Raw genomic sequence first — 23,561 nt, 5'->3', positions numbered from 1 at the left:
TTCTACGCCACCTAACTACACGGCGCAACAAAAGTCAAGGATAAATTATTGGGGCCCGTCACTGTCTCCCATTGCGACGCAGAAGTGGAGTACAGCGCAACCGCAATTTTGATCTCGGGTATGTGATGATACCACTTAATACCGTACAAAACCATTCGACGAAGTATGAACGTGATCCGAAGCAATAAATATGTATGGGGTGGCTGGTTAAATATTGAGTTGTTGTTGGTTCTATAGTATTGTTGGTCGCCATCTTACTAGAGCCTGGCAACTATTTTTGTGGTCATCCAGAAAGCGATGGCGAACATACTACATGGCCACATTTTGGTCTAACCCACTGAAAGAAATGTTTCTGTTGTCCTTCTACTTATCGGGGTCAGGACTGTGCCTATAAATGAAGGTGTAAAGTTCTAGTTCAAAAATATATTGAGTAAAGTATCTCACACACAACACTTTGAAAATCACAATGTTCAATTGACAGTAAATCTCTTTATTCTAAACAGCGCAACTAGCAGTTCAGGGGCGACTTCTACGCTACGTTCCTTGTCCTTCGCCTTGACTACTAATACTCGAATAACTGTTTGAAATAAATGCTCGCCACGAAAGTGGAAATAATATTTACCGCTTGTAATTATCACGGACGGCACACTAACAGTTATTTTAGCAAAATGTAAGAGATCCAGGACGGTGTACAGTCCTTGCCAGTCCACTATCAGTTTTTCCCGCAAATTCGCTTTTGTCAAAGTCCGTCTCTGACCTAATCTTAGGCAGAGCGCAATCCGCGTTATAAGACGCGGATCTTACAGTGGCTGAGTGCGAAGTGAACCTTTTCTCCTGCTTCTCAAATTCATGGAGCTTCATGCTCCGGTGAGTTGTAGGATGGACGGATCACGCCGTTCCTACTTCACCCTGGGGGTGTTGAATGTGGTATTCTCTTTGGATTCTTCTTCATGGTTGCGTTGCTGCTACTGGGTCTTCTTGCTCATGTTGCGGCGTTCCATTACACCAGCAACAGGCCTGGCCACCTTGTGGTCGGGCGCCAGTGCTCTTGGTTGCCCAAGTTGGGAACGAGGTCGTTCTCCTACGTCCGAGCAGCGGCATAAAAACGCTGCGCCCCTTGCCGGAATCGGTGCTCCCGCTATTCTGTGGAGTTGTCCGGTGCTGAAGTCTCGTGGCAGGTGAAGCGCTAAATTAAGCGCCTTGTTCTGGACCGTCTGCAGCTTTGCAATTGACAAGTCGGCCGCGTTGCACCCACACTACAGCAGCGTACTCTAACACTGGCCTGATTAGTGTCAGGTAGAGAGTAATGCCGCAGTGTGGGGTCAGGGTCGTCGCTGGGTTGAGTAAGGGGTGTAATAAGCGCAATCTGCCAACCGCTTTACCCCTTATTTCCCTAATACGCGCCCTCCACGACAGGCGCCGGTCCAGAGTGACACCTAGGTAGCGTCCGGTGATCGACCGTGGGATAGGGCCTCCCATGATGCTGAGTGGCTGCCGGTCGACAGGAATCTTCTTCCTTGTGAAGATCACCGCCTGGATTTAGGTTTCGTTAAACTTGAGCCGCCATTTGGTGGCCCAAAGGACGTCACAAGCCGATTGTAGGCGGTTACGCCTTAGCCTTGCGTTGATGCTTCTACCATAGAGAGCCATATCGTCCGCGTAGAGCGCAACATGCACGCCCTGCCTCTTCGGGACGTCGGCGGCGCCTTTTCTCCTGCCTCTCTAGCTGTATTTATATACGTGCCGCACCGGACGGCCGAGGGAACATCTGTTGTTATCTGCCTTATGCACACGGCAGCAACCTCTGAACGACCGCTTCCTTGCGCACATAATCTTTAGTAACAAAGTTATCAATTAATCTAGAATCTTCTTATTTTTACATGCATTCGGGTAAGTTGTTTGAATGCACAGAAAATGTTTCAGTTCGCTTGAACCAAAAACTTTGTCTTCTAGAATTTTTATACTGGAACTAACGGTAGATCGTTACCTCTGAACCGTATATTTACTAGAACTTGTATTGGATGTTATTACTACTGCGGTTCTAAAATTTGATATAACTCTATTATTTAGTAGGCTTTATCATGTGCTGTAACCAAAATTTTCTACTATTAACATTAGGGTATTTAATCTATTACAGATGGGTATATTTTAGTGACAAATTTGGTTTTCGTTAAATTGCTCAAAAACTGTAAGAGGTGGCGTAACGTGGTTTCTTAGTTACTACTTTTAGGGTGAATTGAAGCACAAAACAAATTCTTACGTTTCTAAGTTCAATATTCAGCGCCTTTAAATTTATTAAAAACGTGGATTCTAGCTGTAATTTTAATTCTTTTGCTTTGAAACTTGCACCACGCATTTCTTACCTCCATAGGCACATTCTGACCTAATTCTAGCTTTCTAGCTTTGTTATTTAGCGCCATTAATTGTTTTCTTAAAACTGTATTTTTATGGAAGCCATTGGTTTAATTACATTAAGACTTGTTGTTCAAAATGTCATTACAATAAAGAATATGTTGACAAATTTTCAAATGGAAATGTTGACTTTTAATTTTAAACATAATTATAGAACAATCTTGTGCGCAACGCGCAGCGTGTTAAGGTGACGTGGCTCTACTATCAGTGAACTGGGGTAAGTCCTGGCACACTCGCTCGCCTCTGTATCTTACAAACGATACAGCGATTGTTTCGCTTCAAATGGTACTTAGGTATGCATTTTAAGCTCTCCAGTTTTCCGCCCTCCATTGGAGTGATCACTTGGATGTGCAAAATTAACAAGTTCCTGACGAAAATGGCAAAGGGTCATTCTAACACCTCCCTAGTTTGGCAACACTCTCGGGCAACCCACGCACCTTCATTGACCACGTTACAAATGTACCTGTCAGAAATTTCGATACCAATCAGCTTGACGACTGCTCTAGCACCTGAGGTACAGGCAACCATTTTGACACTCTTGGGTCCGGTTTGTCTGTCGTCAGGCGCTACAGCAGCCGCCAGGATAACTTCATGTGGAACGTTATGACAGGTATATATGTAACCTGCTCAATAAAACTTCATGTGTATCATATAAGCTTTTTCTGAGCTGTTTTATTCACACATATGTCAATGTTGCGCCTTCGCCTGATAACGCCACAGGAGGATGCAAAAGAGGAACTTTGAGAAAGCATAATTACCTTTCACTGCTTCAGATAACGTTCAAATCTCGTCGAGTGTTTCTGAAGAGCTCCTAGTGGTTCCAATTTGTACGCGAGAAAAGGATCTACAGTCGCGCTGCACTCAAGATGGGTGTGATCACGTTCAACAGGGATGCAGTCCCAAAATGTCCTACGAGAACGACTGAAACGACTGAGGGTGTCAACAGTGTCAAAGAATGCCCAGAACATCTTTCGGTTGCTCGTTGAGCTGCGGACTGTTGTTTCCGACCACGAAATACGTAAGAATCAACGCCCTAGGGAAAGGGATGGTTTCATTCATGTCGATTCTTAGCAGAGATGTGTCTGAAATGTTTCCCGCTGTCACCCAACAGGAAACTGCGTGATTTCAACGCTGGGGGTCACGGTTTCGACCTCTATCACAGAGACGTCAGAAGAAGGAGTGAAATGTGGGTCAGATGGGGTGTGACTACCTGCCAATGGTGTGACACGTCCGCAATGGCGTTGGGTGGAACTGTTGTAAAACAGTGCGACGTCATTGACTCACCTCACAGGTCACATGAACATCTTATCTACGGCCCTTTTTTTTCATAGCGTCGACACCTTGTTGTCTGAGGAGTTACTGTGTCCGACGGTGACGTCACAGTGTATCACGCGCATCATTACAAAGGAAGGTTGTAGGCACCTTTGAGCGAAATCTGAAACTTACATGTCGCAATGGGAGTCATTTACGATGTTCGAAAATGTGACATTTTAATTCTACTATGCAGTGTATAAACGGCGATACACTACGGTGTTCTCTTCTACGTACTTGGCTGCGTGTGTTTACTTTGCAGAATGCGTAGTAGTAATAGTAGCTACGAAATAAAGTAATTCGGCAATTAAATGTCCTACGAAAGCTTAGTTATGTGGTAACCCATATAGACTCTTAGAATATGAGTGAGTTAGGTTTATCTTATGCATTTTGGATGTGTTTCAACAATGGAACCGTTGTATATAGGAAGGTTGATGCAGGTCAAAACGTTAACTAGTCACGACTTTTTGCCTAGATAAAGCTGTTCTGGCATGAGCTGAATAGCTTTCAAGTGACTAGAGACAGATGATAATATGATTACATTTAAGGAAAAATGTTTTAGTCTACCTGCAGGTCGTCTTCAAATCTTGGTCACAAGTGAAAACTGCTAAATTTAGTAGGAATGTACCAAAAACAGTTATATTAATATGACAGCTGTTACTTCAGTCATTTGCTTGTAATGATATTCTGACGCTAAAATGTTTATCATCTCAAGTGAAAAGAACATGAGTTGTATACCAGTGTGAAAATTACAACTGGTTTACAGACAACGTGGACACACTTTCTCATATCATTCGTCTTGCATATAATAATAAAGAATAAGTCAATCATCTCATGATGGTACGTGAGAGAATAATCTAAATTTATTATATTTATGGCTACGATTATGAAATCACTAGGGCTAGGATTTAAAAATTACAGACAGTTTGGCATTTAAATAAATAGTTTGTTCAAATTTTTTGTATCTCGACACAGCAAGCGTTCGCAATATACGCTAAATCCAACAACGAGCTTTACGAAGTCCATTACCGCAAAACACATTGTTCTCCTATCTACACAGACCGGTTCTGGTATCAAATAAGAGTGAGTATTGCATTCGAGGTGTCTAGAAATGAACCCGTAACATAATGCTATACAAACTGTACTTCCCTGACATACGTTCGAAGTTGTGGTTGCGGAAAATTATTTCTCTTCATAGTTGCAACATTGGCATGCGTACTACTATCGAGTACATCACGGCTGATATGGATACTTCTAAATTATGAATGTAATGACACCAGCACACTTCTGTGTGTTCTTGTTGATAGCATTTAACGTGTTTTCGTTGTTCGCGCGTTCTGATGTACGGTAGTTTCCACTTTGGAATTATTCATTTTACGCCCTACAAGCAGTGTGTGCAATAATTCATTCCGAATATTTCAGAATTAAATGCATCTTTTATCACTAAACACTCTGTTTGTTATGCTGCCGAGCAGTTAAGTAAACTCGCTTTTATTGTAACACTAATGCACCCATTTTTGTTTTAATTTGCTGCTATACGTCTAAACATATTACGATAGGCGACTGCGCTTTTTTATTACCGCCATTCATCACTTTTATGGCCCCATATTTTTTCCGACTCGCAAACAATTGCAGCTTTTTGGCTGGTCTTGTACCGCACAGACCGGCTGTCTGCAACCCCCGGTCATCGACCCCTGCCAGCGCAACTCTAACGAACACTCCGAAGCATTAATCCTCCCTTGGGTGTTCCGTCCATGCTTGAACGATCCGTCTTCACCCAAAACTCGCCAACAAATCATGGACTAAATTAAAATGTTCGGAGACATTAAGAGTAACTCCGGGTATTACGGGAAGTTAACGTTCTAGAAGCTTCCCTACCGCTGCGACGACTCGGAACACAACTTCTAACTTCATAAGTTCTCTGGCAGCCAAGTTCTTATTAAATTAACTGGGGTCCCCCTTGAGCAGCAGGAGCTGTGAAAATGAGCTTAACGGAAGACCTACCACTGAATCTGAAAATAAATTGTCTTTAAATGTATGGTACTGACAGTGGAGGATGCATGTATAATTTACATCGGTACTAGTCAGAGCTACGTGTATTATATACGTTTTGAATTACACGATGTACTTTCAATTGCTCGATATAATTTAATAGATATCATAATAGATCTCAGAGATCTTTCTCATTGGAAGTGTGAGTTCTTACAAGCGCCACTTCTTTGAATCAGAAGAGACAAGTGATATTCACAGAAGGACGGATAGAGAAATCTATTATTTAAAGCCGAAATGATTAACTATTTTATCGGAGAATGATGGAGAAGGATTTAGGTGTAGATCTTTGGGCCTCAGTACCATCCAAGACTTGTACATATTGTTGCCCCATCTAGTCTCATGTAGTTGATCAGTGACTCGTCTGAGACGTGCAACTCTATCAAGCAAATTATAATTAAGTTCGACACATCGTCTCTGTTAGCTTCTGGTCGTAAATTAAATCGCTGTCGTTTCGTATTTCCCCAGTAGTTACGCAGTCGTACAGATATTTTCATAATCTAGTTTCGTTCACGTTTCAAACAGAACGGTTATCAAATCTGTAAATTACATCACAGGACTGAAATGTTTAAGGTTTTGCTAACAATCATTTAATTTATTGAAACCGGCTCAAAACTAAAGTTTTCATAGAAAATTAGCTCCACTTCTTACAAATATTGAAAGGAGGACCTAGTTTACGTTCACGGTATTTAAGAGGATAAGAGTATTGTAACAGTAATGGTCATTACAGAAGAAGGAACCACGCCACATTTTTATTCCTAGGATAACGAACTGCGTGTATCAGAGCTACTGGTAAACCTCGCAGAACGGAATAACGAAGTATGTACTAGCAATTACGTAGTTATTGGTCCAGTTTATTACCGTTTAACAATTTTGATTCTGCTGTCTTAAAAACGTCCTACGACATCCTTTTATTCATTCAAATTTACATGCAGAGAGCCATCTGAAGTGCAGTATTATACTCTATAAGCCCTGAATCATGCGATCGGCCGGCCGGAGTGGCCGTGTGGTTCTAGGCGCTACAGTCTGGAACCGAGCGACCGCTACGGTCACAAGTTCGAATCCTGCCTCGGGCATGGATCTGAGTGATGTCCTTAGGTTTGTTAGGTTTAATTAGTTCTAAGTTCTAGGCGACTGATGGCCTGAGAAGTTAAGTCGCATAGTGTTCAGAGCCATTTCAACCATCATGCGATCGGGTGAAGACTGAACGGAATCTCGGATAGACGCATATAAACAGTATTTCACACATTCACCACTAACTCGTCTAAAGAAAGTTCCAGAAAAATCCTTGTAATGCATGTCATCATGCCTTTGCAATTATAGCCCTATAACCATGTCTGATCTGTAAATTTTCATCGTTTCTCAATGTTAGTAGAACGCTTGGGCTCTAACCCTACTGCCCTATTCACGTGTTCGTTTAACTGTACTGCCTGTGTTGGTTGCTCAGTGATTGTTAAACTCTCACATCATCGCATCGTCGTGGGTTGACTGTTCCTGTATAATGGAAACTCTCTCCTCGCACCCCCCCCCCCCTCCCCCTCACATTTAGTGGTGAAATGGCCCTATGGATAGCCCGTTAAAACCTGAAAACAGATCAGGCATGGAAACAGGAAGGAGGTGTGCCGGACTGTGAAAAAAGAAGAAAAAAGAAACCAAATGAAAACCGTGAGCTATCCAAGCTCAAGATGTACAGCAGCCAGCGAATAATAACAGCAATGACGTCGTGCTTATGTTGTCACGGTGTTGGATTACCAATGCGGAAATCCGTATTCAAATCTCCCTCGTGAACCTAATTTTTCACAAAAGTATGGACTGTTCGTCTGGTCATCGACGAGTCTGTTTGCCATTTCCTAATTTGTGTTTGTGTCGTGGTGTAACGTCCGCTCGCAACAGCCAGGTGTAAGAAAGTGAACTCTAGACGTACGTACCTCCTGCGTTTCTATGCAGGTAGCACATACTATAACTCTTGCGGTTTGTTTTGGAAGTTTTGACTCTTGACTTCCTTTGTTGTAACATAGTTCACATCCTTTTACAAATTGTTTTCATTTGTGTTAGACGTCTACGCGGCATCTCGCAGGCTCTCACTATTCGATTGCGACGGCAATACATTGTTATCACATGACTCATAATCTATAACCATTGTATAGTATGATAATTGCCAAGATTACAGAAGGAGAAGAGGCATGCCGATGAGCGGACGGAAAGCTCATAATTTTGTGAAAAAAATAAGGGCACGAGGAGGATCTGAATGCGGATCTTTCACTTTGCAGTACAACACCGTCACCACGCAACCACGACGCCATGATTGTGACAATTCGCTTGACATTTCACATCTTTAGCTTGGGCCGTTCACTGAACAACTTCTTTTTTCGTGCTTGATCTGCGTTCACGTATTGACGGGTTATCCACTGGGCCACTTTACAACTAAATCTGAGGGAGGGGGGAGGGGGGGTGTGAGTAGATGGAGAGTTTCTCTTGTAAGAGTAGCATTGTCAGTATAAGATTTTCAATCCTCTCTAATAGTTTTCTGATGGGAAATGTGATCATGTCGCTGATGGTAATGACCTTCAGTTCTTCGTGTATTTCTCTTACACTTGACCAAAGTGGAGCTATCAGTATTAGTCGTAAACATCTGTTCCGAACTGAATTAACAGTGGACTGGGATGCAGTGCCCCGAGACGGACTACCGTACGTCGTTGCTAAGCGCCTTATAAACCCTAAGTGTGTTGGTGACGATCATGTTTGTGTCTGACAACAGAGGAAGTAAGGCGTGCATCTGTTTGAAACTGCTTAAACCACTCTCATAAGCAGTGACGAGCAAACCCTGATATTCTATTGATACGCAGAATAAAATACGTAGGCACCAAGGAATACGTTCGATTAACATCTGAAAACTAATCACACAACACTGATATTTGCACTATTTAACGCATCAGACGAGATAAGAGGCTACATTACATTAAATAATTTGGAATAGATCTACTTAACAACTTTTCCAAGGGAATATGCTGTCCTACCATCTGTTAGCTTCTCTGCTGTGGGGCAGTTTCCCCAGTTGTGTAGCCATCAGTTCACAGTGCCAAAATTTGTTAACTGTATGAAAGATAGTATAACAGAAGTCAGGTACCTCTCGCACACAATAATGATACCCATTCAGTGACAAAGTGCTAAAACATGCTTCACATAAGCCCCCAGTGACACAGCAACAGACTTCTGACCTTACTCAATTCCTGTAAACTACTTGGCATTAAAGACGTATTACCTAATATCGTAGTCAAGTTGCAACCGTATCTCACTAGCTCGTACTTGAAGCAAATTTAAGTAAAACATCAATAAGAGGAAGCATATTTTAGGAAACCAGATCGTGACAAACGTTACTAATACACTCTAAGACGTAGTCCATACGGACAATTCCTTTATAGAGCGTCGTTTTCTCTCTCAAAGAGTATTCATCGGTAAGAACTCGTACACAGCTTACAACTTCAGGGCGATAATTCTATCCGCTTTACTCATTACAAAATCCAGAGTCTGTCGTCTCGAAAGTAATGCAAAGTCGCCTATAAAAAAGGAACCTTGCACTCTATAAACGTATTGAGCACTAAGCTCAGGACATGAAGAGTGGCTAACCGTCGGGTAGCTTGACAACTTATATGGGTTATGTGAAAAATTCTAATGGTTGGGCACTATGTCCCTAGAGTTGATCCAGATGCTAAACCATGGAGAAAGTCATCAAACACGCATTATTGTATGGCGCTTGATCTTTATGCCAAGCTGTGCTTCCTTCTGGAGGTTCAAATTTTGAAACATATTGGAAAGGTGTTTTATCGAGTACAATTCGACCAGGTAAGAACCTGATGTTGTTTTATGTACTCGTACTATCACAAATAAAATGTAGCGCCTCAGTAACAATGGTAATTGGAACAAGAACTCACTTCCTGTTACTTTGTCAGATACTTACATTTCTCACAGTTGCAGTGTACAAAATACAAGTTGATTCCGTTTAGAACCGATAACTTCATATTTCTACGTCTTTTGTTTTAATATTACATTTTGTTGTTGTTTACATTTGCTGTGGAAAAAATCGAAAACAATTAACATAAACAACAAAGAATTTTATTGGGATATGATCAGCTCTCGGAAGATGAAGGTGTCGGCTCGTAACTGGTAACTGTGTTCATTTGTCTCTGGATGCCGATTTCATCTAGAAAATACTTTCTCATTGGCATCTATAGCCACTTACCTGAAATAAGGCTTTTCTTTTGAGTCACCAATCTTGTGACTGGTTTAATGCGGTCCTCCGTGAAGTCCTATCCTCCACTAACCTCTTCATCTAAGAGTAGACCTAGCACCCAACGTCTTCAGATATTTGATGGATATATTCAAATCCCCGTTTTCCCGTAAAATTTTTACTTTACACAGCTCACTCTAGTTCCGTGAAGGTTACTCCCTGATGTCGTGGCACATGTACGATCATCCCGTCCCCTCTTCTTGTCAGTGTTTCCCATATGTATCTTTCTTTGCCGGATCTGTGGACAACCTCCTCATTCCTTACCTTATCAGTCCACTTCATTCCCAACGTTCTTCTGTAGACCCTCATCTCAAACGTTTCGTTTCTGTTCTGTCCATGATTCACTACCATAAAGTACTGTTCTCCAAACGTACATCATCAGAAATTTCTTCCTCAAATTAAAGTGTATGTTTGATACCAGTAGACTTCTCTTGGTGAGGAATGTGTTCTTTGCGTGTGTTAGTCTGCTTTTTTTGTTCTCCTTGTTTCATCCGTCACGAGCTTTTTACTGCCAGTGTAGTAGAATTCCGTAACTTCACCTTCTTTATGATCACCAGTTTTGATGTCAAGTTTCTCGCTATCTTCATTTCTGTTACATCTCATTACTTCTGTCGTTTTCCAGTTGACGCTCAGTCTAAATTCTATACCAATTGGACAATGCGTTCCTTTCGACAGATCCTGTAATTCTCTTTCAACTTCGTTGAAGATAGCAATATCACCAGCGATTTTTGTATGTGATATCGTTTCACTCTGACTTTTTATTTCTACTTTTGAATCTTTCTTTTATTTCGGCAATTGCTTCTTCTTTGTATAGATTGAACAGCAGGGGCGAAAGACTACATCCTTGTCTTACGGAGTTTCTAGTTCGAGCACTTCGTTCGTGGTCTTCCAGTCTTATTTTTCCCACTTTGCTCTCGTACGTGGTGTATATCACCCACGTTCCCCAATAGCTTACTATTTTTTTCTTAACCTTTCACCATTATTGCTCGATTTTGCATTGTCGAACGATTTTCTAGATCGACTAATCCCATGCGGGTGTCTTGACTTTTCTTCAACCATGCTTCATTATCAAGTGCAATCTCAGAACTGTGTATCTGATGCCTTTACCTCTTCTAATGCCATACCGATCGTCACCTAACATATGGTCGAATCTGTTTTCCATTTTTCCGTACATTATTCTAATCAGCTGTTTGGATGCATGCTCCATTGAGCTTAGAAGTTTGGTAACAGAGTATTTATTTTATGATTTACTTTCTAATCCGTCTCATTATTTTTTGCGACGATGCAGTAACATCAGAATACATTCTAAATTATTTGTATTCAAGTAAGCTACATACAAAGAGAGATAAATTGTTTTTTTTTTTCATTTTCTTGATGAATTTCAGATTTCGTGCTTAGAAATTTTTCACTTACAACTTTTCATACGGTGTTAAGAAATAGCGAGAATATATTTAATTTCTAAATTGACTCATTATTTTTTGCGATGCTGTGGGGCGCAACTTATTTGGGTGGTATCAGAATATCTTCTCAACTTTTTTGGAATCAATTTAGTTGTGTACAAATACAGATACATACCATGTGGCCCACGCACATCATCCCCCATTGACGTTAGTTAATCCCCGATACCACAAACGCCGAAAGGTTTACCTAGGTAGAACACTAAAGGGCGCTCCACACCAACAAAGACGAGAGCCTGCTATACTTAAGACCAGCGCTTGAAATCAAACGCTTTACAACTATAACTCGTCCTATAGCTTGTCAATAGAAAACTTACTTGCTGTAGGAGCGGTGCTGGATTAGATTTCCGGGCTCGAGAAAGGTGCCTGTTGAGGAGAATGATTCTCCCTGACCAAAACAATCTATACAACCGCCAAAGCATATTAATTGTGTTTCAAGGCATATCAATATAAGGTTTATTAACAACACATTCATGCTTCACAGTTGGCTGTATTACATAAATGCTTTCACATTTTTGATTGCCATAAAGAACAAAGAAAAAATGATTATCACAAATGATTTTCCTTTAAACCTATGTTATAAATTGGCAGATATTTATAACTGCATTATTCATAATACTAATATTCAAATGTATGTCCGCCTTGTTGGATGCATTAATGTAAGAGCCTTTCGGTATTGGCATGGAATCTCGTAACATTTCTGCTGGTATTGAAGCGCAAGCATGACATACTCTTTCTTTTAAAACATCTGAATGTTCCGGTTCAGTTTCGTAAGCCTTGACTTCGATATAACCCCATGAGAAATCCTAGGGGATTAAATCACGTGATCTCGCTGACCATCGAATGGAACCACCACGACTCTCCACCGTTCGGGGTACACATTGTTCTGATACTCCCTAATCCTCCTACAATAATAGGGGGTACATAATGTTGCTGATATCAGTGAATCACAGATAAATGAAGTAGGATGTTTTCTAGGAGATCCCTACATTTAGCTGAGCAGTTAGTCTGGGAGCCAAATAAACTCGTCCAATGATGGTGATGGGGTCTCCTAGAATACCATTCCATACGTTAAGAGACCAGCTCGCCTGGGTATGGTCGTAATCAGTGAAGATTTTCAGGAGCCCGGTTATGTATATTGTGTCTGTTGACAGGAGCCTCATTGGCGAAATATCATTTATCTACCCAGAAAATCGAAAATCTGCCTGATTAAATCTGGATTTACGGCGACTTTATTTACGAGATATGTCTGAACGATGCCCTGTTTTGGATATCGTTTCCATGTAGCTGATGGTGTAGGCACAGCGTAAAAAGATGATGTTATCGTTTCTCCATATCCCGAGATCCGCTGCTACTCTGCTTTGTCCTAATTACGATGAGAAATAGGTATTACGAGGGGGAGTGTAACGACTTTCATAATATTAATAACCATGTTAGTATTATTATTACTATTATGTTATTATAGAGAGGCATAACACAGAAACCTAAACACAGTAGCACCGTAACAGTTTCGTTCATAGTTCATTGTACGTATGCGTTATTTTCATTTAAATTATGCTTACCGTGCGTGGCATGTATTCCTAAATACTCGATAACGTCCCGGGAAACATCGGTTGCGTCGGAATAGGTCTTTCCACGACTTATTGAACCTGGAAAGCTTCCTCCGTTCGTAAACCCGTTTCTAAAAACATACGCAGAATTTAGACGCCGCGTCGGTAAACGTTGTGATCACAGCCTCCGGGCCTCAGCTCCACTGCGCTGTGTCTCTTCATAGATCAGTATCATATCGGTGCAGTCCTCGCTGGAATACATTGTAGTTGTTACCTCTTTGACTACAAGACCTGACTCGAACTACAGACGGCCACGTGACCCTATCAGAGCAGTACCAAGGGGAAACGCGCTCAGATGGCGGCACAGTTCGGTACATGCGACCGCTACGGTCGCAGGTTCGAATCCTGCCTCCGGCATGGGTGTGTGTGATGTCCTTAGGTTAGTTAGGTTTAAGTAGTTCTAAGTTCTAGGGGACTGATGACTTAAGAAGTTAAGTTCCATAGTTCTCAGAGCCATTTGAACCATTTCGGTACTTGCACTTCTCTTTTGATAGCAGTGACAAAGCAACACTTCTTGCACTACCGTATATCTAGGCAGATGTGAGATTTGCTACTTAGAAACTTTTCACTTTCTACTCTTCATATGATCTTTTCAAATAGGATTATTCTCTGTCGGCCGCGGTGGCCGTGTGGTTCTAGCGCTGCAGTCCGGAACCGCGGGGCTGCTACGGTCGCAGGTTCGAATCCTGCCTCGGGCATGGATGTGTGTGATGTCCTTACGTTAGTTAGGTTTAAGTAGTTCTAAGTTCCAGGGGACTGATGACCTAAGATGTTAAGTCCCATAGTGCTCAGAGCCATTTGAACCATTTTTGATTATTCTCTCTGAAATGCCTTTGTTTGTGTCAGGTTGGTGGCAAATCTGTTAATACTTGTAGTAACGTGAGCCAGTTTTATGGGTAGAGTGTGACGCTCGCCATTGTTTTCAGGCGTGTTCTGCGGCATGGGCAAGTTCCCGTACTCCATCATCGGCACGTCGGAGGACCTGCTGGTGGAGTTCTCGAGCTCGGCGGCGGGCCCGCTGCTGAATACGGGCTTCCACTTCAACGTGGGCAGCTGGCCGGGCCACGTGGAGACGGCGGGCGTGCGCAACGGCACGTGCGACTGGCTGCTGAGCTCGGAGGCGCTCGCCTCCTCCGGGGACTCTGAGGGCATCTTCCTGAGCGTGGCCCACTGGTACCCGCCGCACACCTCCTGCACCTACCTCATGCGTGGGCGTCCGGGCGAGGTCGTCCGCCTCTACTTCCCCAGGTACGTCGACTATTAACTGACAAATCCCTTTGGCGCATCCCATATGCTGAGAAGAGGAAGATCGGATGCATACAAATCTCAGGACTTTTCTGTGAGTGTACACAGTGTACCGTCACATTAATGTGATTACCGACTATGGTTGATGTTTGACGTCAATTTCAATGACCACCCACAAATGGCAGGTGGCAGCACTAGCAGTCGAGGGTTTACAAAGCGTGTCGGAAAACAATGGAGTCGTTGTCGTTATGCGCAATCGGAGCGATTTATCTGACGTCCAAAAGAGCATGATCACTGGGTTTTTGACCAAGGCTAGAATCATTTCCGAAAGGACTCCGATTGCAAACTGTTCGCATACCACCATGGTTATTGTACGCTGCGCATGGGAAAATTGCGCTATCCAAAACTGGTGTTGATACAAATGTGGTGTACTACCGCCAATAGATGACAGGAGTGATCGACTGCTGCGGAGATGTGCACGGGCGAGTAGATGTTCCGCTGCTGAAGAACTGACCGCCCAGATGAACCAAGGGGCTACCAAGTCTCCTCAAAGACCAACACAGCAGGTGCCCGGTTCATGCAACCATGCTTATTGCTGTTCATAGGCAACAAAGGCTCCAATTTGTAAGCCAGTACCGCAATTCGAAGCCTACTGAGTGGCAACACGTGTCCTTTTCAGATGGATCACATTTCATGCTCCATCGGACTGATGGCCATAGACGAGTACCTCTTGAAATATTTGAATGCAAAGACTCCAGACCGGACGAGGGAGCGTTATGTTTTCGTGGCATCCCCTCTTCATTCTGCCACGCACAGTGAATCAGCTAACATATGCATTTATCCTTGAGGACCTTTTACATCCCCCACATACAGTTTGCTGAAGGAATCTACCAGCAGCACAACGCAACGTTTCGAACAGCTCATAGTGTACCTGAATCGTTCGAAGACCACCGGGATCACTGCCGTACTCCCCTGGCCACCAAGCCCCCAAGATTTAAACCCAGTCGGGTGTCTGCGAGACCACCTTCGGACTTTTCGTGCCATGCATTCTCAGCCAGGAAACCTAGAGCTGCTACACACGACAGTGGAGTCGAGATGGCTCCACCTCCCTGTCAGTACTTTCCAGAACTTTACTGATTCTCTACCTTCACGTCTGTCATTGGGGTACGCTGCGAAATGTCGTCATTCAGTCCTTTGACACGAGGTAACGAAAAAGTTCTTAGGCAGTGTGGTTATCAGTGTACGCAGAGTGCATGGTACACTACTGGCCATTAAAGTTGCTACACCGCGAAGATGACGTGCTACAGACGCGAAATTGAACCGACGGAAAGATGGTGCTGTGATATGCAAATGATTAGCTTTTCAGAGCATTGACACAAGATTGGCCACTGCGGCCAGCATGGTGGTTTCAAACATGGCTTATTTTCACTAATTTCGCTAGTTTGAAGGTGGTTCCCTGCACGTGTTATGGTCAATAGTCAAATAATGCATTATGCATTCAATGTCGTCACTCTCTGTGCTTTTCTGGATGTCGTGAGTACGTATTTGTGATATTCTGATTTCTTTAACTTCCGACCTAAATAGTGGATGTATCTAGAATGCCAAGTGGCTCATGTCCCCTGTTTGCTGATTTCAAATCGACATACAATTTAGTTATATTTTTTGTTCTTGCTGCCGCTTTCCCAAACTTTTTTTTTTTTTTTTTTTGAACGTTTAAGTAACAATTTGATATGTGCTGTTTCTGTGTTTCTGTATCATTCCGTACTTACATACTGCTAAGTATCCCCTTCATCTTTCAATTGAGGCCTGTGATGAAGCAGAAGTCATTGAGTTCCAAGATGGTTTTCCCCAGTCTGTAGTGATGAATATTCCAATCTCTGGATGCAAATTTTTCAAAAGTAAAAGTACGTTCTGCCCACTGACTGAGTGTAAAATTGCTGTAGCAGATTCTGTACAGTCCGTGTGATCATTTTCCACAAACCTCACTTGCAGATATTGTTGTATCGGGCGTTCAGCAATATGCAATAGTTCATGCATATTTAATTGCTTTATAGCGCATCATAATTCATGTAACTAGGAGACGTTTTACCAGTAACTTCTTATTTCCATTTCCGAATATTCTGATTGGAGGAAAGGGCTGCGACGCCCATTCCACCACGTCGGGTATATGTTGATCACTGTTATAGATTTTAACATAAATAGTATTTTTCAAATAATTTTCGCATTGACTGATATTTGATTATAAATGCGATGTCTACCATTCATTGGATTCGCGTTTTCCGTAAGTGTGAGCTACATACTTTAATTCCTTTTTCATAACTGAAGTCAGGTAGCGTCATGAATTTGTTTACAACAGGACATCAAGGCTTAAGCATATGTAGTCAAGTTTCCATAGAAGTACCCACCTTGAAAAGTTTAACGTGTCGTTGATGATGGATTGTTAGAGAAGCTTGTTTCTTCAAAAGACACTGAATTAGATGTGCACATTTTTTAGTATCATTCCACTGATTACGCCACCGTCTGAGGTTATTAGGTACCAGTTTCTTCCCGTGCAATATTTATTCATCAGTTCGGTGTTTATCGCTATGTTTAGTATTGAAGAAAATGCCCGCAACAGCTGCTATTTTTCTTTTTATTTTAAACCAAGACCGGTTTCTGCCACAAAGGCCATTATTTACTGGCATCTACATGATATGAAACAGCGGAGTATGACAGAATTAATCAAATGATAGCAATGCGCATCATCAACAACAATTCAAATACATAAATGTTTAAAACAATTCGTCTACACAATTCAGATAATCAATGAACTAACATAATATAGTGTGAACTAGTCTATTATTAAAATGGATATGTGTTATATAAATTAAATAAAGTTGAAAGACTTGTTAACAAACATGAGGAAACACCATGGTGACGTAAATACTGTAACAAGTAGTCACAGTTTAGTAAATCGACATATTTCTCTTGAACTTGCAAGTTAGGTGTCGTGGGTGGGCACAGGACGACTCTGGAGGTCAGGAGTGATACTTTAATACGGGAGAAGCAAGTTAGAAGTAGGGCCAGTACGGGGTGGGTAGGTGATTAGGCAAATGGAAATTATGAGACAAAAGACGATAAAATTGTTTGAAAATAAAATAAGAACGGAAGTTCGATTTAAATGACTGACAGAGGTGCATAATGACAAGACGAGAAAAAAAGTTAAAGTATTATTACGAAACGAGAAAGTACAGCAGATGACGCTCAGAGACGCTATGATGGTCTGGGAAACAACGATAGTAAAGTAACAAAGGACATTTATGGCGCAAACACTATGTTAACATAGCATGTTGCGATAAGGAACTTAGCATGGCATGCTGTTTACGATAAATGGGTCTGTGCAAAGAGATATAATAGGGTAAAATTAATTAGCTTATAACACATCGAAACTATTCCGAAAGGAATTAAAATTAACAATGTTTTTGAGGTTTTTTTTCTTTCGTTAAGAATATCACTGTTACTATGGTGCACATGACTGTAGACTTTTGTTTCCTCAAAATTGCTCATACGGGTACTTTTTTACAATTTATGCGTAATTATTATATTATTGGCAGTATTAGTGACCATGTGTCGTTTTGAAATTAAGTGAGACAAAAATCTAGATTTAACTTCTGCATTCTTACTCGTTACTTACGTATGTTCTTTGAATCTATTTTCAAAATTTCTGCCTCTTTGGCCAATATAAAAGACGTTGCAGTCGGTGTAGCAGGTATTTTTGATTCGACGTTGTGTGCAGATAGCTGACCTAGTGTGTTTTCGGCTTTGAATGCAATTCTTACACTATAACTGGTTAACAATGTTCTGAGTTTATTAGAAACGTTGCCATAAAAGGGAATTGAGATGAATTTATATCTTTACGGCCACATCGTCAGTAACTACATAGTCTCTGTGTCGAAGTACAGTTAAAAATTACATCTCTTGTCAACTACCGAGAAATGATAGCCGTTTTCATATCAGTTCGGCGCAGTATATTGTGGTTTGCTGATCACTGCTTGGAAAACGTCTTTCATTGCTGTGAATTGGTTGTTCAAATTTTTCGCATTTGCTTCATCCTGTCACTAGCTTAATAATGTGATTTACAAGTGCCTCCTGTGCAGTTTCAGGATAAACCGCATCGAAGCGCCCATCCAGCCTTATGAAGGTGACTGCGGGGAGTCGCTGACGCTGTACGACGCTGCATGGGCGGACGACGCGCGCATCATCAAGACTTTCTGCGACACCTTCTCCAGGGCCATGGAGAAGCACGACTTCGTCTCCACCGGGAACGCGCTCTTTGTGCGCTTCGAAAGCAAGACTGGCAGCTATTCTGGGTGAGCGACAAGAGTAGCTTCTTTCAGAGCTGAGCAGGTGCATATCAGTTTATATGACATTATTGTAGCGGTGAGGTACCCCAGTTAGCGGCTCCCCATTTATTTACATTTGTAGTATTTACACCTTTAGATATTCACAAGTATATTAACAGTTAGAAATAAAACAACGATAAACTGTCAGTTAGATAAACAGAAGGAAAAGTCAAAGATTAATGTCCTGGTTTTGCAAGCACTCACTTATTTTAAACATGAAAGTATTTATTCCAGGGTGCAATCCTGAGCGATATGTGGCACTGCGTGCGCCATCTCGCTGCAGCCACACTTTGGAGAGTCTTCCAACTATAGAGAGTATCCGCTGTACTCCCTGTCCCACATCTGACTGCCAGCCGCGGTGGCCGAGCGGTTCTAGAAGCTTCAGTCTGGAACCGCGCGACCGCTACGGTCGCAGTTTAGAATCCTGCCTCGGGCATGGATTTGTGTGATGTCCTTAGTTAGTTTTAAGTAGTTCTAAGTTCTAGGGGACTGATGACCTCAAATGTTAGGTCGCACAGTCCTCAGAGCCATTTGAACCATTTTTGAACCACATCTGGCTCTATCTGCCCCACGTAACACGAGGAAGAGTCAAGACGAGGAGTTCTGTAGTTTTATTTCTAATTCACAATAAGCCTTTCTTGGGAGAAGATGACTACTCCACAGGATTGACTGCACTGTCGAAGGTAATCATTATGGTTCTCTTCGCTGATTGACAGTATTTCAATGGAATTCAGGGACCTTTCTATATGATTTAATTTCCATAACGGAGCTATATATGCGGTTGCTTAGCACTGGGTGTAAGCAGAAGTGTACTAGATGCAATGTGCATGGGTGCCGAAACTGAACATCCACTAGGTAACTGTGGGAACTTTTCGGCCAAATAAGTTGGAAAGAACTCAACTGACGATTACCCTAAGCCAGTGCTAAGACGACATTTTAGTTTAGCTTGTCTCGTAACAACATCAACGCATTAGATGTACACTGTTTCGCTAGGAGAATATTAACTCTTTCTAACGAAGGGTAGAAGAGTGGCTATTACCATTGTTGCGTTTGTTGATCAGCATTCTGACGCAAGTTATTAATTTCACTGCAAGAAATAGAAATTAACACACATTATAAAAACGAGCCTCTAGCTTTACTGGGCGAGCAACTTGATTTTAGGGAAAAGTATTTCTTTGATCTTTTTGAAGACTTGTTATAATTTTGACTGCTCTTTCGTTTTTTCACCAGTCTATGTTTCAGAGTACCTTCTTTCTATACAAATAATGCCGACTTGTAATTTCGTCATTAGCATTTTTCTATGATTCATGATTTTATAGTTTCTTTATATTTTCCCCTGCTGTTATGTTAATATTCTCGATGTTCTGTTCCCAACCACCACCCCCCCCCCTTTCTCTTTAGAAAGTGTTTTTTTCACTAACAGTCTCTTTTTAACGGATTTTGTATCATTTGATGTTGAATGGGTTGTTCCTGCATCACCATTACTTTACACAATATTATCTATCATATGAATTAAAACCATTTCTTGTCTAACACGAGCTGTAATGGAGCCTTGTATATCTAAAACCTTATGCTGCCCTTTGTGCCTATGTTTCCTTCCTACATAACAGGCAAGATTACTTGTTAACTAACGCCCCATGTTTCGCTATTCTGCCATTCATATTACTATGAATAATCCCTAACGACTATTATATTCACTACTATATTTTCTATTTATATTGATGTATCACATCTATAGAGGACTCCGTTTTTACGGCAAACCTTAACGTTTACATATATCGTCTTTGCTCCCATTACAGCACTCTGTGGCAGCTTTTCAGAATGTCGCATCGATATTGGACGCCGTTTCTACGTCCATATAGATTATCTTTGCTAACAGCTTCTCTCTATCGCTATAGCAACCTTTGACAGGTATTCCACATATCTTTGCCAACAGAACGTATATTACGGAACGGATAACGGCGGGCAGCCTAGAATACTTTATTTTAAGCTAATTATTTACTACAGTTTATATTTTTTGACGAATAGCTATTTCATAGAAATTTTACAATGTATTTTACCTATAACTCTTCTTCAAATCTTAGTAATATACACAATTGTAATACATTTTATGCTAATAGTACGCACTGTGCTTCTGATTGGCTAACACTGCTGTCATACACTGGACGGTGAGTTGGACTAGTGCTATTTAAGACCACTCCTGGCCTATCCATTTAGCAGTTAGTTCAACGTCGTGGTTCGACGCAGCCTGCTCCATGGAAGTCCACCTGCCGTTCTGGGTGTATGTAGTTCGTAATCTTACTTTAGTGTATATAAGTTACTGTAAGGATCCCTCTATCTGTACGTGTGTTTTTAAGAGTCGAAGATGATCCTTAAGGATTGAAACCGGTCACTCTGATTAAAAGAAATTTGCTATTAATACTGTTTTTTAATTATCAGAATAGTATCGGTTCACCATCCTGAGCGGGACTGCAGTGTTGTGGTGTCACGCAGCAGCGAAGGGATAACTGGGGACACGGTTAATGCTCCCCAGTGACTTAGGCGGCCATGATTGGCTGAGTATGCAACTCAATGCACAGGCCCATCGGAAGGAGGGCTCTCTGTGTGTTTCGTCAGGCAATGACCTGTCAGCATGGAGCTGCTGTTTTAGCACAGTGGCCACAGTGCTGACACAGGAACAACGCCAGGTGGTGCATGGATGTCAGAAAGCTCGTGGCATCAAACAGCTGGCCTGCCTCCATTACTCAGCGAGACAACTCACTGGGCAGGTGAGATCCCTAGCGAAAATGATGACACTGTCCTGTGTCTGCAAAGGGAAAATTGTGGACAGTGACAGCGTGTATCCACATTCGACAAAGAAGGACGGCAATGTTTGACCTGTTCAGACAGTAATGGCTGGGCAGCTGGAAAGCCCTGGTTCGAACTCCATTCCGCAAGGAAGACGACTAGTAGCTGTAGACAGTCACCCAGAGGGATCCTCTCCGGTGATAAGGCGCCAGTCTGCAGCTGATGACGGAGTCTGTCTGGGGCAGTATGCTGTTTCACCTTGGATGATATAGGGGCATAGACCTCCCACTGAAACAAATGGCTGGCAGTGACCACATAATACATAATTCCTGCATGAATTTGGTAATATATATAAGAGGCAGTTTGGTTAGTGTTTCTGAAACGGCAGTGTTCATGACCACTAAGTCATAACAGGCAGAAGTTGCCAGGCGTAACTGTTGGGTAATCATAACATCATTTGCCCTAGCTTTTCTGTCATTTCAGTACTCTACACGCTCTGACAGTGTTGTAAACTGTAGCATTTCCTCCTTTTCAGAGGTCCAGTAAGGTGTCTACTGCAGTTCCAGCTTCCCGAATACACGTTAATGCGCACTGAATCTATGTTCTTGCTCTAGCATGCCTAGTTACTGAGGCGTCTTGTGTTATCCTCCAAATGACGTCGTTTTGTTGAGTCAGCCACAAGAGTAATTCGCTACTCCAGGTGGAGCTGTGACGCAGCAACTAAATGCAGTTGTATGTGAAGATAATAATCATCATATTTTAATTGGTCAATTAATTCCCAAATAAAATGTTACATGATTGGTAGTTTTCTTAAGGTAATTCAGAGAACCTAAATCTCTTATCTTAGACCTGTCACAAAATGCATACCTCAATACTGAATATGATATTAATTTCGCAGTGCTGCTATGAAAGAGCAGAGTCCCGAATGGTGGTGAGAAACGTAACAGGCAGTGCTTAAAACATGAAAAAATACGGTATAATTTCACAAACTTTCACTGCAGTAGGAAACACTAAGAAATTGTACATGCCGTATACTGGGCAAGGGCGTTTTCCTTCTAGTTATTGTTTAAAGAGTTTTGATTGTTCACCATTTAACATTCTACTGTATTATGTGTCGACTGTAATATTCCGAAAATGATTGTTTTATCTCTATCGAAGTACCTACGATGGGTCATTGTACAGCATGTCGATATTTTCAGCCAAATATCGTTGTGATACGAGAGGGAGATCGGGTCGACAGAATGGATATGTTTGGAGAGGGTTGGCAGTTACGATAAATGATTGACAAGCGTGAGTTAAGATGTTTCTACGATCTCTGTTATTATGTTGTGTTACATAGTTCCGAAAGATGCATCATTCCTTGTAGACTGGTTGGTCGATCCGTATTGATACACCAAAAACAGGTCAAATTCAGTCCTGTGTCGTCACGAATACGTCGACACATGGATGCCCCTGTCTGCCGTCCTGTCACGTCTCTACATTGACTTTGACCTATCATACTGCGCTGTGTCAATACAACTGACCGGCACGTACGCAACCCATTACTGACATAACTTAAGGCAATGGTGGAGGCCAACAAGGCTCCTTGATTCCCGTTTTATACGAATCAGTTTGGTGTACCGACCTGTCGTATTAATTCGGAAGAGTACTGATTTCCAACGTCATAGGACTCAATACTGAAAGCACCCAGTGAGGTTGCATCATGCCCAGGTGTCGTATTTACTTCACGGTCTAAAGACAGATCTCACTTAACATCTCATTATTAGGAGGGCGTGCTGGGAAGTGCGCCAAAGAATTTTTTAAATTGGAAACTCTTAAATCTTTTCAAATGAAAGAAACTTTATTAACATTCTACATGTTTATTCTTCAAGATTACGGCTTTTTATTTTGTCAACATAGTCGTCTCGGCGGCGAGCGCCACTCTCACAGAGACCATTTGTTGATACCATCACTGTAAAATGTTTGACTTTATTGACAGAGTCGCAATTTCACCTATACATGTACAGCTTCATCTGTGCCA

The 23,561-nt window shown here is 41.8% G+C and overlaps 1 protein-coding gene across 1 annotated transcript in view; it reads left to right on the top strand.

The window, feature by feature from the left end:
- Positions 1–23,561, top strand: part of LOC126456384 (cubilin-like) — a 393,168-nt gene that overhangs the window by 306,027 nt on the left and 63,580 nt on the right. The window contains exons 5-6 of the mRNA XM_050092138.1: positions 14,054–14,375; positions 18,509–18,721. Of these exons, the coding sequence (XP_049948095.1) occupies positions 14,054–14,375; positions 18,509–18,721 (535 nt within the window). The remainder of the gene's footprint in view (positions 1–14,053; positions 14,376–18,508; positions 18,722–23,561) is intronic.

The sequence above is a fragment of the Schistocerca serialis genome, chromosome 2 (assembly GCF_023864345.2).
Source record: "Schistocerca serialis cubense isolate TAMUIC-IGC-003099 chromosome 2, iqSchSeri2.2, whole genome shotgun sequence".
Taxonomy (NCBI): Eukaryota; Metazoa; Arthropoda; class Insecta; order Orthoptera; family Acrididae; genus Schistocerca; species Schistocerca serialis.
Note: the sequence above shows the minus strand (reverse complement) of the source record. Positions and strands in the feature narration are given on the sequence as shown.